This window comes from Chelonia mydas, chromosome 11 (genome assembly GCF_015237465.2).
Source record: "Chelonia mydas isolate rCheMyd1 chromosome 11, rCheMyd1.pri.v2, whole genome shotgun sequence".
Taxonomy (NCBI): Eukaryota; Metazoa; Chordata; order Testudines; family Cheloniidae; genus Chelonia; species Chelonia mydas.
The window spans coordinates 41506123-41523488 of NC_051251.2; the positions used below are offsets into that span (position 1 = coordinate 41506123).

General features: G+C 43.6%; 1 protein-coding gene across 6 annotated transcripts in view; it reads right to left on the reverse strand.

Annotated features, from left to right (window-relative positions):
- The window catches only part of OLA1 (Obg like ATPase 1), a 209474-nt gene that overhangs the window by 166282 nt on the left and 25826 nt on the right, over positions 1-17366 (reverse strand). For all 6 annotated transcript variants that reach the window (XM_037911886.2, XM_043525485.1, XM_037911884.2 and 3 more), the window contains one exon: positions 9954-10081. In XM_037911886.2, coding sequence (XP_037767814.1) covers positions 9954-10081 — 128 coding nt within the window. The remainder of the gene's footprint in view (positions 1-9953; positions 10082-17366) is intronic.

Here is a 17366-nt window from a genome sequence, read left to right on the forward strand (position 1 = left end):
ATGTTCCATACTTGGCCTGTGCCCAAAAATGTAGTTTTCTGGAAATTTTTCTTTTCAGAAGTCAATTTGTCAGAAAACTACATGACTACTTTTTTGGTTAAAGATACCAAACAATTACTTTTCAGTTCATACTCTTTAGGCAAGAACTAATATATATGTAATGTCTATAACAATGTGCCCATGAGAGAGAGAAACAACAATATATTTGAAACAACACTGAAATTTTATTATTCTGCACTGAAAAACAGATTTTATTTATTACCCTGGAGTGCTAAACTAAGAGATAAACTATTCCACATAACTTATATATGGCTTTTTGCATAATTTACTAATTATTCAAAAATCCAATGTTCTTCCCTGTAAGACTTTTGTCATTTTTGTCATTGCTGTAATCTGCAAGTCTTGTCCTACCTCATAGGTGCCAACTTCATGGGTGCTGTGGGGATGGAGAATGGGGAAAAAATGGAGGGTGCTGAGCACCCACTGGCAGCTCCCCATCAGCTCCCCCATGCCCTCCCAGCGCCTCCCAACAGCTGGTGGGCCCCACCGATCAGCACCTCGCTGTGCCTCCTGCCTGCCACAATGAGCTGGGGAGAGGGGAAAAGAGGGGAGGAGCAAAGGCATGGCACACTTGGGGGAGGACACAGAACGGGACAGGAAGAAGAGGGGCAGGGGTGGGGCCTTGGGGCAGAACTAGGGGTCAAGCATCCCCTGGCACACTGAAAAAATCGGCACATGTCCTACCATAGCCTATTCAATTACTGTATGTTATTCTCATTCATGGTGTCACATCTAAATTTACATTTACATTCTTTGGGACAAATGCCAGATCTTCATCTGTTTAGCCAAGGTTGTTATCCAAAATCCACCTAGGCCCGTAAGCATATAATAACCTCTTCAAAAACATTTAAATAGTACATTTGGTAAACACTAATGAATCCTGATATGGCAGCTGACTACAGTTTCTGTTATAATACTACCAGACCTTTCTTTCAAAAGGTCACCCGAATAGCTGAACACATCCTGAATCAATGAAGAAATAGGATTAAAACCTTTATCTATGAACCACAGAGAAATGCTTTTAATGCCTATGCTTTCCACACAGGAGGCTTTTGCAACCTAAGTATATGTAGTTCCTTGAGGTAATCTGCCATGGCACCTGTCCTGCCTTCTTCCCAGCAGAAACCGCATAGGCTCTTGCGTTTGTACCTTCACTGTACCCTTTTATTTTAAATTCCCTCCACCATTTCCACAACAATCCCTGTGCAACAGTCTATTTACATCACTCTGCTTTTTGGCCGTCTCCCTAGGACCTTAAGGAAACAGGTCTTCCTCCTAAGACCTCTAGGTAACTAGGCTCAACTAGTCCATGTCTCCTCTCCCGCCTCACCTTAGCACTTCCTTCTTGCCTCTATTAGCCCTGGGCTGAAGGGCTAACTGGCTCCTCCTCCAGCCTGTCTAATTATCCGCATCAGCTTTCCCAGTGGGAACTAATTAACATCTGAGTGATCAGAGCACAGGCTCACCTGTTCGCCCCCTGCATTCTGGCATACTTGACAAACAGTGTAAGTCAACTCCTCGGTGGTTGATAAGGAGCTTGGTCCAAAAGACCCTGATTCTGCTATTGCAGGGGTGGGCATAACTTTTTGGCTGAGGGCCACATCTCAGTATGGAAATTGTTTGGAGGGCTGGCTGGGGCAGGGGATTGGGACGCACCGGGGGGGTGAGGCTCCAACTGGGGGTGCAGACTCTGGGGTGTGGCTGGGGATGAGGGGTTTGGGGTGCAGGAGGGTGCTCCGGGCTGGGATGGAGCGGTTTGGAGGGTGATCAGGGCTGGGGCAGGGGAACAGGTGGCACTTACCGGAAGTGGCTCCTGGAAACAGCAGTCCATCCCCTCTCCGGAGGCGGGTCACACCGCTCTGCACGCTGCCCCATTGGCAGGCACCACCCCCACAGCTCCCATTGGCCACGGTTTCCAGCCAATGGGAGCTGCAGAGCCAGCACTTGGGGCAGGGTGCAGAGCCCCCTAGCTGCTCCTGCTTCCGGGAGCCGTGCGGAGCGGAGCAATGCAAGACCCTGATCCCACTCCTTGACTGGAGCACCGAAGCAGGGAAAGCTCCCAACCCTGCTCCCGGGCGGGAGTTCAAGGGCTAGATTAAAAGGTCCAACTGGCCGGATGCAGCCTGCGGGCCGTAGTTTGCCCACCCCTGTGCTATTGAGATGGAGCTCAACTGTACTCTGGCACTGTACAGGAGCTTCTACTGCCACATCCAGATGGCTGGAGAACCACCAATAATATGACCATGTCAGGGCAACCAAAATATTTCTCTCTCATATCTTGGTCAAGGCACTAAAGGAATCCGTGAAAATTCACAAACAGAGAAGGTCTTTATCTCATCTGAGTAAGAACACATCTGTCATACAATTTTACGTCTGTGCTTGGGCTGGCATAATAATGGAAATTCTTCATGTTGTATTTTGTACCTAGTAGTCTCATTTCTGGAAGAGAAGGCTTACCAGACCCCTGACATAGTACCCAGAAAGCTCCTTTCTTTGAGGTTTCAAAAAAATGCATTGCAGCAATATTGTCTGTTTACACTTGGGCCAGCTGTAGTTCTTCCCCAAAAACCAAGTTTCTATGAACCTGAAGAGCTGCTTGAAGCTTCAGAACAAGATTCTCTCCCCAAACTTCTCTCTCATAGGAATGAGCATCCACTCCAGACTAGCTGCCTCCTTGCCTACCATTATTCTAGTACAGACTGAGTGTCCCAAATCCCACATATTTCGTTATGCAAAAATATCCACACTCAACTGCAGCAAATTTATCAGCAACAGAAGCACTTGCAACCACTTGGAAAGGCTATCCATATTTGGGGCCAGTGCAGAATTTTGTAGTGCCTTCAGTACAGCTGCACTGATTTGCGCCAGCTGCACATATGATCTTTGGTCTCTAAAGTGTCCTGAACCAGCTCTGAAGAGGTTTCATTCATAATCCGGCATAGGGGATCACATAAGTATGCAAACAGCCACAAGCCCCAGCATCTTCAGTGTCTGTATAACAACCTGAAAGTCTCAAGTAATTGTATCTTTTTGCACCTGAATGTACAGAAGCCCATCTAGAATAAGGTATGTTCTTGCATGAATCTCAAACCGCTCATAAGAAAGTAAACTTTGGAGTTGGAATCAATGCTGACTTCTGGTTTATTCTGAGGTCCAATTACTGGAAGAGAGAGCAAACAGCTTTCAGAAAGGAGATTTCCTTGAGGCACCTGAGCTTTTAATGATAATCATCCAAGCATATCAAGAATACCCAATATCTCAAGTGTGCCACAATTTCTGCCGACATTGTAGGAAAACTAAGGGACCTGCTGAAAACCTACAGAATAAGAGTTGGCATGGAAAATAATTCTCTCCCACCAAAATATATATATTTTTTAAAAGTAGTATTTCCTGTTACGTGACTGGACAGATGTGGAAATAAGCATCCCTCAGGCCTGAACAAATCCTGTGAACATAAAGAAGGAATGATCGCTGCCAACATCTCCACAAGAGGAATAAAACATTTTCCCACAACAAGAAACTATTACTTTTGTTGGTAACTCAAATACAGCAATAATCTCACCCTTCATTACATTCAGATAAAAAGAGATACAGAAGGAATGGAGTAGGAAGTTGGCATACAGAGGACTTTGAAAGAACATTCTCTATTATTTTCAAAACTCATTTGCCCTATGCAGCTAGGAAAAAGGAAAAAAGATTGCCCAAGGAGAAAAGTGAATAATTCTTCCATCAAACCTGGCTACAGGCTCTCTGGGAACACAAACATTCTGTCTTGAGACTATGGGAAGAGGCCACAGAAACTTGTCCAGAAAACTGCTTTTGTTCTGAGTTAAAACAATTGTTGCTGCTTCTCTTGATGTCTAAATGAACCTTTCTAATGGGGACAGTAATGTGAAAGAATGAAGCTAACGTAAGAATAGTTTAAAAAGAAAAAGTAGCTTCACAATCTAGGACTTCAAAATTCTGTAGGACCGAAGAAAGTGCATGTACATGCTGTAATCTGGGAGAAAAATAATGCAGATTAGGGCTGGGTCACAGTTTACAGGCTTCTTTGGGCATCAAGAATTCCACCAATGGATGCTTCTCTAACAACTACTGACAAGGTAATCCAATACTAAGCTATGCGAAACAGAGGATTCTCTGTAGAAAACCTACTTGCCATTATAAAAGCTGTTTGTGATTACATTAAAAAAAAAAAAAAAAATACAACCAACCAACTATAGCGCTTCAGCTGTTCCAGACAGAAACCTGTAATGTGGCATGGAGACACTCCTTGAGTTCAACATATGCACTCTGATATTTTAAAAGACTTTTGATTGGCTTGAGTTATTAGGGGTTTAAAATTATTCTGCATGATCTGACTTTTTTTTAAAGTAAGGGGCATGGGTTTTTTTGTTTTTACAGTAATGATCTCCCCACGTTCAATCTGCACTCCCCTAAATAAATGGAATTAGACTGCACCGTGTAAATAAATGGAGATTGTCTTGTCTAAAAATGACTAGTGTATCAACTAATAATTATGCATTTTTGTTGAGATTAAAAACTGACTCTATTAATTGCATTTTTCAAAGTAGAGTTTGCCAGTGTTTTCACATTCAGACTGTTTTGTGCAACTTATAGATCTTTGCTCACACACACACACACACACACAATCACACAAATGCTTTTTTTTGGTTCATATATCAAAGAGTTTGCACAGTTTCAGGTACTGTGTGTCTAGATTCCTCTTTTAATCCTTAAATACTTATACTCACATTTTCATACTAAGTGGTGAGAACAAAGATTTTGTATTATTGTACCACTGCAGTAAAACAAGAGCTGTGGGACAGATTCCTTCAGCAATAATTAAAACTAATTTTTATTCTTGCTTATATTTACTGAATTAGATTTTAAAAGCAAGCTTCAATGTATGTTTATAAGATGCACTACTGGAACCATTTACTTTCAAACCACAGTTTTAATTTTTTCCCCTACTGTAAATCAAATGGTTGGCATGCTTTTGTTCTAAATGATAGGTTCAGGTAACTAAAAACTGACAGTTTTCATCTAGCCACTGTGATGGTTCAGATGTATTAACACTATTAACTGAAACAAATTTTAAAAAATATGCCATTTTGGAAACGTACAATATTTTGTTGAGATGACCAAAGACATATTTGAGTACAAATACTGTGAGTACCTAGTACTGAAAGCAATTCCACATATATTACCTAGGTATGTATAATATTCTTGTCAATTAACCCCAAATTTGTTGCAACAATAAAATGATAGGAAAAATGCAGAGTCTCCCTCACCACATAATTTTTTCCCTATAGCATTATGGAGAAAGTACCAAAAAAAAAAAAAAAAGAATAGGTAGCTTACATTAGGAAAAAAACTTGACATCTCATATCCAAACTAATTTGCTTCAAATTAGAAATAAATATACCCCTAGATATTACTTAAGTTCTTCATGTCTACAGAGCAATCAGCACACCTTAAAGTCTAACAGACTTCAATTTTGGTTAAAAAAAGAATAATATAACGCAGTTTCATCCATTCTTGTTGCTAGAAGGGCAAGCAAAAGTGAGATAGAGATCATCTAAAAGGCACCAGCATTGCCTTGTTCATTCTTAGGGAGAAAATAAGACCTAAAGCAACAATAATTTCATAACTGCTGCAATATCTCAGAATATCTTGCCAACAAACAAAAGTGCATTAAGGATACCTGTAAAACAAGATTTCAAAAATATTGAGCATGATTACAACTGTAGCTGACTACATGGTTTAAAAAAAAAAAAAAAAAAAAGATTGCCATACTGCTTTATACAAAAACTGACCTTGAAGAAAAGTAGTTTTTCACATATGTATTTTGTTTCCTAATTATAACAAACACATCTCAAGCAATATTCAAGCAGTTTATGACTATTTACATACGTCAATTCACATATCAGTAAGGCCTCCAGATTCTGAGCCAGCACCTCAGCTGGAGTAAGTCAGCTTCAATGAACCCACATCAAATTTACTTGAGCGAGGATCTGGCCCTCTACCTTCCTATAATATGTTCCATCATTAAAAGAACATTAAAAGTTACTTACCCTAAATTAACTGGTTCTTCAAAATGTTTTAGTCAGTGTGGATTCCACTGCAGAGGCACATGCGCCTCTGGCGTGTGAGCTCAGAATCTTTTAAATAGCATTGTCTGTTGGGGCCATGCATATGCTCTGTGCCCTATGCTCCCGTATACAGGCATGAAGGACAGAGCGGGGATGAACAGTGGGAGCCATACTGACTACAACATCTCAAAGGAAGTTACTGTAGGGTAACTAACTATTCTATGAGTAGGTGTAATTGTGGATCACATTATAGGTGACCAGCAAGCAGTATCTTCTTCAAGATAGCAAGAATGAGGAGCATGAGCTGACAGCCTGATCTATGGCTGCATGGACATTTGCAGGTCTGTCAGCCAGAACTGCCTTGCCCAGTAGGGAACTATGAGAATGAGTCTGGCCCAATCTTCTCTGGCTTCAGCAATCAGGCTGGGGATGAACAGAATCAATGGGAAGGAGCAAAAAAAAAAAAAAAAAAAAAGGCACCTGGCAAAGCACCTGGATTCATGCCTCCTCCAAAACAGAAGTTATGGCACTTGGCACTGTCCTTGGTGGCAAACAGGTCTCTCACCAGATTCATCCACCTGTAGAATATTGAACTGCTGATGGATTTCAGCAATGACCACTCATGGTTGGTGAAAGACAGACTTCTATCAGAGTTAAGAGGGCACAGGTTTCATAGCTTGCTTGCTTCCTTGAGAAGGAAGAGTCCTTGTTTACGTACTTCATTGCGGATATATCACCCGGCTCCTTGGGATTTTTATTGTATTCTTGACACCACAAGCTAAGCCTGGTCCAGATGGCGTAGCAGGCCTTTAGTGTGCAAGCTCTCCTGGGGTAGAGGAGAGTTCTGATCGCTTTGGAAGATAGATAAAATGCAGCTAACACTTCCCTCTCAATAGCCAGACTGTCAGACAGTCTGGGTCAGAACAGAGAAAAGGGCCTTGGTAAAGGATGTCTGGTCTCAATGGAAGCTGCAATGGTAATTCTAATTTCAATTCCATCAGATCAGAGAACCATGGTCTCTTTGGCCAATGCAGAGCTAGTACTATCACTTTGCTTCTTCATGCCTTATACTCTGGACCCACCTTTCCTAAAAGTGAAAAGGGAGGGAATGTATATAGCAGGCCTTGTGGCCATCTGTGTGAAAAAGCATAAGTCTCCAGGGCCTTGGGATCTGCATCCCTGCCGCTTTGTGTTCTTGTGACTGGCAAACAGGTCAACTACCAAGAGGCTGAATCCCTGTGAGATCAGAGTGAAGACTTCCTGATTTAGGCACCATTCTGAGTTGTTGCCAGTGCATCTGCTGAGCCAGATGCCTTTTCAATTCTTTTATGCCTATTCCATTACTTCCATTGCTTTTGCACGTAAAGTTACTCTCCCTGTTCCCCCAGTTTGTGCATACAGGCCACAGTGACTGAGTTGTTCAACTGCTCCAGAACATAATCCCCCTCTAGGTAACTGGAACCTTAGTATGAGCTCAGAGCTGTCAGTCTAGACCAGGGGTGGGAATACTTTTTGGCCTGAGGACCACATCTCGGTATGGAAATTGTATGGAGGGCTGACTCGGGCAGGGGATTCGGGAGCACGGGGGGGATGAGGGCTCCGGCTGGGGGTACAGACTCTGGGGTGGGGCTGGGTATGAGAGGTTTGGGGTGCAGAAGAGTGCTCCAGGCTGGGATGGAGGACAGGAGGGTGCTCTCGGCTGGAGCAGCAGACTGGGGTGGGGCTGGGGATGAAGGATTTGGGGTGCAGGAGGGTGCTACGGACTGGGATCAAAGGATTTGGAGGGCGATCAGGGCTGGGGCACAGGGTTGAGGGCACGGTGGGGGGCTCAGGGGTGCAGGATCCAGGCGGCGCTCACCTGAAGCAGCTCCTGGAAACAAACAGTGGCCCACCCCCTTCTGGAGGCGGGGCCATTCTGCTCTGTGCGCTGCCCCATCCGCAGGCACCACCCCCGCAGCTCCCATTGGCCGCGGTATCCGGCCAGTGGGAGCTTCAGAGCTGGCACTTGGGGTGGGGGCAGCGTGTGGAACCCCATGGCTGCTCCTGCTTCCGGGAGCGACGCAGCGCAGAGCAAGGCAAGCTTCCGACCCCACTCCTTGGCTGGAGCACCGGAGTGGGGAAAGCTCCCAATCCCTCTCCCTGGCAGGAGCTTGAGGGACAGATTAAAACATCCGATGGGCCAGATGCAGCCCACGGGCCGTAGTTCGCCCACCCTGGTCTAGACCAACAGGTTGATACTCCGGTTTCTTTCCCTAGAGTTCCAGATACCTTGCATTCTCTTGTGCCCCAGATGTACCCCCCCATCCCATAGACTGGCATCATTTGTGAGTACCCATGGGTCTGGAAGGCATATGGAAAGACCCCTGTGAACGATCTCTGGGATTTTCCACCCATTTTAAAGTCTTCGGCACTGGTATGGAACTAGTACCTGATCTTGCATGCATTGCAGTGAACGTTTCCACCCTTTTAAGAGAAAAAGCTTACAGACACCTGATATGAGGCCTTGCCATGGGATGATTCCTATACATAAAACCAGGAAGCCCAGTGGCTGCAGACACAGAGTGGCCTGGTAAATCTTACCAACCTGGACATCAGGTTCTGGATCTTGTGGAATCTGTCCAGTGACAAGTAGACCTTTGCCACAGAAGTAGCAATTTCCACTCCCAGGTGAATTATCCTTATAGAGGGAATCAAGAAACTTTTATTGGTGTTCATTATGAAGACATGCACTTGAATAGGTTTTGTCTGTATGCTTCTTATCTGTAAATAAACATATTCTAATCTGGAAAATCTGTGTGGTCACTAGTAAAAAACACTATCATTGTCATTATAGAGAAACTAAGGACCCCGGGCTGGACTTTTATCAGACCTGCTTGGGATAATCACAGTGACATGCAGAGGGACTGCAGCATAAAACTCCCAGTCAGAAGGGGTAGGCTGTAGGTCCTTGCCCAGAAAGAGGAGAAAGCTAGAGGCCTGAGAACTGAGCAGGCATTCCTCAAAAGGACCACAGAGGGGAGATTAGAAGTGCAGTTACCCTGAAACTGTAAAAGCGTGGTCTTTTTCAGAGGATATTCTGGTTGGAAACCAGAGTGTTTTCTGTCTTTGAGGTAGCAGATACCTGGAGGGGCTAGGGTATGGAACTGGAGCATAAATTCCCTGAGATCTCAGTGTCATCTTCAAATCCTTAAGGGAATATAGAGTGTCTGATCCATTCAGGCACTTTGCCCTCAAAGGGTAGATCCTCAGTTGTTGCCTGGACCTCTTCTGGATGCCTATAATCAGGAAGCCCAGCACATTGTGATCACTATATCCTTGGATTGTGCAGGTCCAAGATCTGAGGAGATGCACTCAGAGATCAGAAAGAACAGAGATGCAGGTAGTGCTGTAACCAGTTTATAAACCACCACCATGTTCCCCTCACACTGTTCAGCCTTCCATTAACACTTGTCATTCCTCCTTGTTTGTGAAATTAAAGATATCCCTCCATTCTGAGCCTCCCCCGAAAAACAGATAAAGATAAAGTTACTGCAAACCCAAAAAATCAGTTCAAGATTACATTTGCTGGAACACCAAACAATGCCATCAAGAGTAAATAAGTCACTACATATCTGAGAATGGGAGAGTTCTCGAAAACATGTACGAAAAGAATCCCAATAAGCATCAACTGTATAACTGAAGAAATTTTTTCCCATTTAAATAGACATTTTCTACTTAACTGTATAGTTTTTGTTTAACAAAACATTACAATATTATTCTTACGCTAAACAGTTCACATGAATTAACGAATTTACATACGCATCAGATGAAAGATTCCATCACAGGCGCTAATATGAGACAAAAAGGCATTTCCTAGGCCCTGGCCAGCATGGGCTCCCTTCACAAGACCAGCAATATCCACTACGTTCAGAAAGGCTGGAATCTTGCTGAAAGATAAAAGTTAAAGGTTTCATTACCAAACAATATCAACTAAAACTGTCTAGCACATAAAGAAATCCAAAATACTACGAAGTACTTAGGTTAATATGGGCTCTATTTCTGTTTTTAAAATAGATCTGTAAAAGAAACAATTGTCTTTTGTCCCCTTTTGCTTGTTTTTGATGTATAAAGGCTGCCTGATCTATTTAAAAAAAATACAGATCATATAGATATAAAATGAGACAAATTTCTGAATGCATTTTAAATACAGGTCTTGTCTACTATTTTTCCTGGTAGACTTTATAGATAACTCATAGGTTTAACCTCAGAAAAATCTTGGATTTGATTAAGAGAAGCAATTTTTATTCAAACCTTTTAAAATAAATAGTCTGGCTTGTTTTTTAAATGTTAAAACATTCAATTTTTAAATACCTAAGTTTTAAATACCTAAAACTGAAAGGAAAAAAAAAATCTTTTGTTAGGGATTCAGCATTCACACCCTTTCAACTAAGGGTGGAAAGCACTCCTAATTCATATCCGACTCCCCAAAGCCTTCCACAAACCAGGGAAAATAAAACTCTCTCAGAAATATCAGGAATGTAAACACAAGCAAGAGATTTTTGTTTTTAAGCTTTTCAAACCTTTTTATACACAAAGAAGAAAAACGTACAAATCTGTTTTTTCCCCTCTTCTGGTCACCTTTCATGAATATAATGTTCGAAGAATTTGAATCCTTAACTGTCTAAAGAGATACACTCCTGATCTAACGACAGGGAAGGGCATTATATAACCTTCCACATTTTTTTTAAGGAAAAACAGACTCATACAAAACCTTGTTACTCAGACATAATATATATAAAGGTCAGGCATTTAAGACCAGATCCTTTGTCCCACCTAAGTCTGCTTTGTAGGGTTCGAGCAGCTTGAAGATTTAAAACATCTTTAAGCAACCAGATTAGGATTCCCATAAGCAAAGGGAATTCTCTAGTACATTAATAGCATAATCAGACCTAGAGGTCCATATCATGGACCAAAAACAATGTTAAAGGAACCTAAAGTTTCAAAGTCAAACAAAATTTAGAAAATGCTAGAATTAAGGCTGGCTGTGCAATATTAATGCATATGCATTACTAAGCACTCTAATTACATGCTCACATACACTCTTTTTCCTCCAACAGGACCGCATTTTTAGGAAGCAAACTGAAAAAACCTTACATTATAAGTAAGGCTACATTTATGTCATGGAGGTCATGGAAGACACGGAAACTGTGACTTCCAGAGACCAGCGTGACATTCTCTGCTTCAGCCCCACGGGCTGCAGGACTCTGGAGCTGGCAGCCAGTGGGCCCCTGGCAGGGTTCCAGTGACAGGGGGCACCCTGCATGGTTCCCATTGATGGGCGACGGTCTCGCAACAGGGGAATGAGACACCTTGGGCGAGTGGGTGTCCTGTTTTCTCTTTGGGAAATATGGTCACCCTGCAGCTCCCAGCTGCCATAGGCAGAGGAGGCCCTCCCCTGCAGCTTCCAGCTGCCACGGGCAGAGGGGAACCCCACAACTCCCAGCCACCACAGTGGCGGGGGAAACCACAGAGCCGCAGCAGCAAAAGTCACAGACAGGTCACGGACTTCTGTGAATTTTTGTTTATTGCCCTTGACTTTTACTAAAAATAACCATGACAAAATCTTAGCCTAAATTATAAGGAATTATGCTAACATCCATATAGATCACAAGCAGATTCACAGCATAGGCTTCTGCCACTTGACCTAATGAAGTAACTGATAGCAGCAGGCTGTCATCTTCAACTTGATACAACACTGGGATAAGACATACTTTGCCAGTGGGTTTCAAAGATTGTTGAGAATAGACAAATCTTAGGATTCAGAAACACAAAGTTCCACAAAGGAGTGTGTTCTAGTTGTCCCAGATCCTTCTCCTACTCCCCACAAGACCAATCCTTTCTATTTCTGTCCCCTCCAGCCTGTCCCTGCCCCAGTCTTATCTCAATTCTCCCCAACCACTTTGTGGTTCTTCCTCTCAGTCCCACTCTCCTCACATACCTCTAACCAGAGGTGGGCAAACTACGGCCCACGGAGGCAGGGAACAGGGAGGGTTGAATAAGCGTGGGAGTCCTGGGGGGCCTGGCAGGAGGCTGGGGTGTGGATAGGGGGCAGGGCAGTCAGGGGACAGTGAGCAGGGGTGGTGTCCCAGGCAGCGGGGGTCTGGGAGGCAGCGGTCAGGGGATGGGAAGCAGGGGGGGTTGGATAGGGGTTGGGGTCCCAGGAGGGGGCGGTCAGAAGACAAGGAGCAGGTGGGGTTGGATGGGGGGTGGTCTGGGGACAAGGAGCAGGGAGGGTTGGATGGGTCATGGGTTCTGAGGGGGGCAGTAAGTGGGAGGGGGAGGAGGCCAGGCTGTTTGGGGAGGCACAGCCTTTCCTACGTGGATCCTCCATTCAGTTTTGCAACCCCAATGTGGCCCTCGGGGCAAAAAAAGTCAGCCCGCCCCTGCTCTAACCTATTCTTTCATTCCAAGCTCCCTGTACAAGTCCCAGTCTCTCTCACCTCCACTCCAACTTCTTGTCCAATTTCAGTCTTCCCCCAACTGGCTCCCTTTCCCTGTCTCCTTGCCTACCTAGTATCAGGGCACGCCTACACTATGGGCATTACAGGGACACTGCTGCAGCACTGTGTCTATGACGCTGGAATGCCGTAGGGCAGACTGCTTTCTATATTTCAACAGAAGGGTTTTTTTCCATCCATGTCAGTAATCTGCCTCCCTGAGTGGTGGTAGCTAGGTCAACAGAAGAATTCTTAAGTCAAGCTAGCCACTTTTACACCAGCGTTTAGGTCAGCTTAACTACAGCATTCAGGGATATGAAAAATTCCTGAGCCCCGGAGCTAGGGTGATTTCAGTAAGTGTGCGGTGAAGCAGCAATCCCTTGATACAAGGAGGATGTCTGCCAGGGGAAACATCATGGATGATGGTGGAATCGTCGAATCTGTGCTCTACAGTTTCTGACATGGTGATTGCTTAAAGAGAGCACTACTGCTGGCTGGGATACTGTACAATTTCCTTTTTCCTCTGCCATTTCTCAGCCTCACTCTTGAGCAAGGTGATTCTCTTCAAAACAGGCTGAGGCTTGATGTATGATGCAACGCCACAGAAGTCTATTGCCAGCCAGCTCTTCTCCAATTCGTGGGATCAATGGCCCCCTTCTTAAGATATACTTTCAGGGAATCCTTGCAGCATTTCCTCTGTCCCTCACGGGTCCTCTTACCATGATTAAGTTAAGAAAAGAGAATTTGCTTCGGAAGACAAGGACCAGACACCTGCACACAACGACCAGCTCAGCTAAGCTGATGTTTCATAATCTTCGCCCCAACACTGGTGATGTTAGCTGCAGAGAGAAAGCTGGCATTGGTGCAATGGTCTTCCTATCTGATATGGGGAATCTTCCTAAGGCAGCGCTACTATCACTCCAGGCGCTTAAAATCGCTTTGGTATGCCATCCATGTCCCAAACCCATAAAGGAGGGTGGGGATGACTACTGCACTGTAGACCAGGATCTTAGTTTCCATTTGCAAATCTCTAGCAATAAAGATCGGAAAGTTGCGCAGTTCTAAAGACACACTGGCACAACAGATCCTATGTTCAATCTCCGCATCTAGATTGGCTGTCTGGGAGAGGTGGCTACCAAGGTAAGGGAAATGCTCAATGTTTTCCAGGGGCTCACTACCGATGACAATTTGTGGGAGAAGGGGGGCTATTTGTGCTGGGGCAGGCTGATGGAGCATCTTAGTTTTCCCAATGTTGAGGGAAAGTCCCAGGCTATGATAGATGCCTGAGAAAAGATCTAGGGTGGACCGTGTGCGCGCAAGGATAGCAGAGTCGTCAGCATACTGAAGTCAGTAATAACAATCCTGGTGACCTGATTAGATGCAGTGCTGCAGCTGTGCCCCTGTAGTGCGAAAGGGAACCAGCAGGCAGAAGACAGATTGGACAAGGAGTTGGAGTGGGGTTGGGAAAGACTGGGACTTGCACAAGGAACACGGAATTAAAGACTAGGTTGGGGTATTCAAGGAGCGTGGGACTGAGAGGAGAAGCCATGAAGTGCTTGGGGGAGGGTTGAGATACGACACAGGCAAGGACAGTGTAGAGAACACCACCAACCACAGTTTATGGCATTAACTGACCTAAGACTTTTGATTCCATCAATCGTGAAGGGATATAGAAGGTCCTGTCTAAGTTTGGTTGGCCACTGAAGTTCATTTGTATTCTCAGGCTACTTCATGATGGGATGACCGCCACCATCCTCTGTAATGGGGTGGAGACTAACCTGTTCACCATCTGTACTGGTGTCAAGCAGTGCTGTGTTGTTGCTCTAACCCTTTTTTCTATCTGTCTTGCCATGATCTTGGATTCTTATTCGTGAACCGCCTTTCTTCTGGAATTGGGATTATTGCATCACAGGGACAGCCACCTCTTCAACCTCTGGCATCTTCATACTTAGTAAGTATAGAACAGGGCTCAAACTCTCTTTCTGACTGATACATTTCTTTCAGTTCTAGCCATAGCTATTTTAAGGAATAAGACAAAATCCAAATTTCCAGTATTGTTGGAAGGAAATGCCACTCCACCCTGCTAAGGGCCTTATCATCTAGAACTCAGATAGCTGGGTTTTGTTTTTGCTTTTTTACACTGAGTCTTCAATTGTGTTTGCTGCTCTATAAATATTATTCAATATATTCCTTATGGTTGCGTAGTATCTCTAAACAAACTATAAATGTAGTTATTTTATCAAGCCTTGTGAAAGTTTTATAATACCAATTCAATAAAAGGAGAAAAGTTTATCAGATTCATCTTCTGTGGAATCTTTGGTTAAAAATATAGACCAATTACAACTAAACCGAACTCATGAGAAGAAAGTTCTCTTTTTCTCAATTATACAGCTGCAGGATTTTGAAGGAGAGGAATGGTTTTTGGTATGAAATATCCTCTAGTCCTGCGCCGGCTTCCTGAAACTTTGGAAACTTCTGACGTTCTCTTTTTACTCACTCCAATTTCTTTTCAACCGTAAGTTTCTCTCAGCTAAGTAGTCTTCTATATTTGTTATAAACAATGGGATTCATATGTGTATATAGTAAAGTGTTCCAAATCTGATTTACAGATGTTGATCATTTCCCTGATTCATCCAAAACCATTAATTGCATTTTGAGTTTCTCCCTTTTAAAAAGCCAAGTAAGGAGCCTTCCTGTTTTATTTCCTCATACACTTGCTCCTGCTTTAGTAAATTTTAATATTTCTGCCTTATCTAAGGACAAACTACTAGAAAAAATATAAACAAAGTGAAGAAAATTCTCTTTCTGTATTTAAGTTTAATGATTGGCAAATACTGTAATATGTGAGCTTCTACTTTTATTTTTTCTACTTGGCTTTATACAATTATTTGACATTCACTAATGTGAGTACCAATAAGTTAGGGGTCATATTAGCCTCTTCCAAAAACTTAATTTTGCCTTTTATTATTTTAATTGGGTCTTCTGAGAAATATTCATTAAGAGGAGTCCATATTCTCTGAGAGTTCATCCCTTTACCCATTCTCCACTGTGCTGTAACAAACATTAACTGACCGATGAATATCCAAGATGTCACCCATGCATCTTCCAAAGCAATGATTTAGAAAACAAGAACTGAATCAAACCTACAAAAAGATATATGATGAAGGAAATATTTACATAGTACATTTTTTTGGCTCTCTCGCATATATCACACACACCCCTGCTTATGCCTTTTATTTTATGATTTCCTTTGATTTTCTGAATGGCGGGGGCGAAATACATCAAAGTTGCACTTCGAAGTGAATTTAAAAGGGATGTGCTGTCCACCCTTCCTGCAGCCCCCATTGGCCTGGAGCAGCGAACCACGGCCAGTGGGAGCCGCGATCAGCCGAAGGTGTGGACGCGGCAGGTAAACAAACCGGCCCGGCCTGCCAGAGGCTTTCCCTGAACAAGGGACGGACCGGCTTTGAGAACCACTGCTCTATAGAACGTTGTGTCACATACCGGGGGTATATAGGCCGGTGTGACAGACCGCCCACAGCTCAGTTCCTTCTCTATCTAAATATCCAACAAAGAACGATCTGAAAAAGAGGGAAAGGAACGCAGGTAGTAGAGCACCAATGGGGGGTGGGGAAGGGAAGAGGGAGGGAAGACACGCATTTCTAAGAACCACAGTTAGTGCTCGGGTGAGTTACCTCTTCTTCTTTTTCTTCTTCTTCAGGTAGTGTCCCTTTAGATGTTCCACTTCAGATGACTACCGAGCATTATCCCCAGAAGGGAGCTTCTGAATTGAGTCCAAGACAGAAGACAGTACAGCAGTAGCAAGTGCCTCATCAGATCTAATGGAATGGACTAAGGTATAGCATATAGAAACCTATGTAGCAGCTCAAAACAGAACATTCCTGAATAAAGTTATGAAAGTCAACTGTGATCTGGGAGAACGTGCTATTATCCTTGGGAGATGGGGGAAAGCAGAGGGAGGAGAGGGGTAGAGCACCAGTTCCTTCTTAGCAAGCAATGACACACCCAGAGATCCAACACAAAAGTCTGTGTAAAGATTGTGGACCACACTGGATCTCCCTGCGATAGACTGTTTGTCTCTAAGTGATCTTTAAAACTGCTTGGTCCAATCTAAGTAGAAGGCCAATGCCTGTCTAACATCTAAAATATGAAAGGAGGTCTCACATTGAGATTTATGTGATTTAAGGAAAAAACGCTGGTAGATCAATGGCCTAGTTAAGATGAAAATCCAACAGCACTTAGCTGAGAATTTAGAGAGTGTGACCATGAAAAGATCTTGTCCTTGAAAACCACTGTAAATGGGGGGAGGTGTCCGCCCTCAAGGCCCCAATTATCGCAACCTTGTGGGCTGGTGTAATGCCACTAGAAAGGCTGTCTTCACAGATAAGCGAAGCAAGGAGCAGGTTGCCATAGCTTCAAATGGAAGGTCCTATGAGGTATTTAAGTACCAGTTTGAAATCCCATGTAACAGTAGGATCCTTAACTTGGGGAAGATGTTCCCCAAACCCTTAATAAATCCTGACAGCATAAGACGTGCAAATCTGGAAAACCCTTTTAGCAAGGAATGAAATGCTGACATCACAACTAGACGAACCTTAACAGAGCTAACTGACAACACTGATTTCTTCATGTTCAGCAGGTAATCCAAGACCGCTAAAAGTGAAGAGGATTAAAAGCACAAGATGGTGACGGTGACAACAGAAACGGAAAAGAT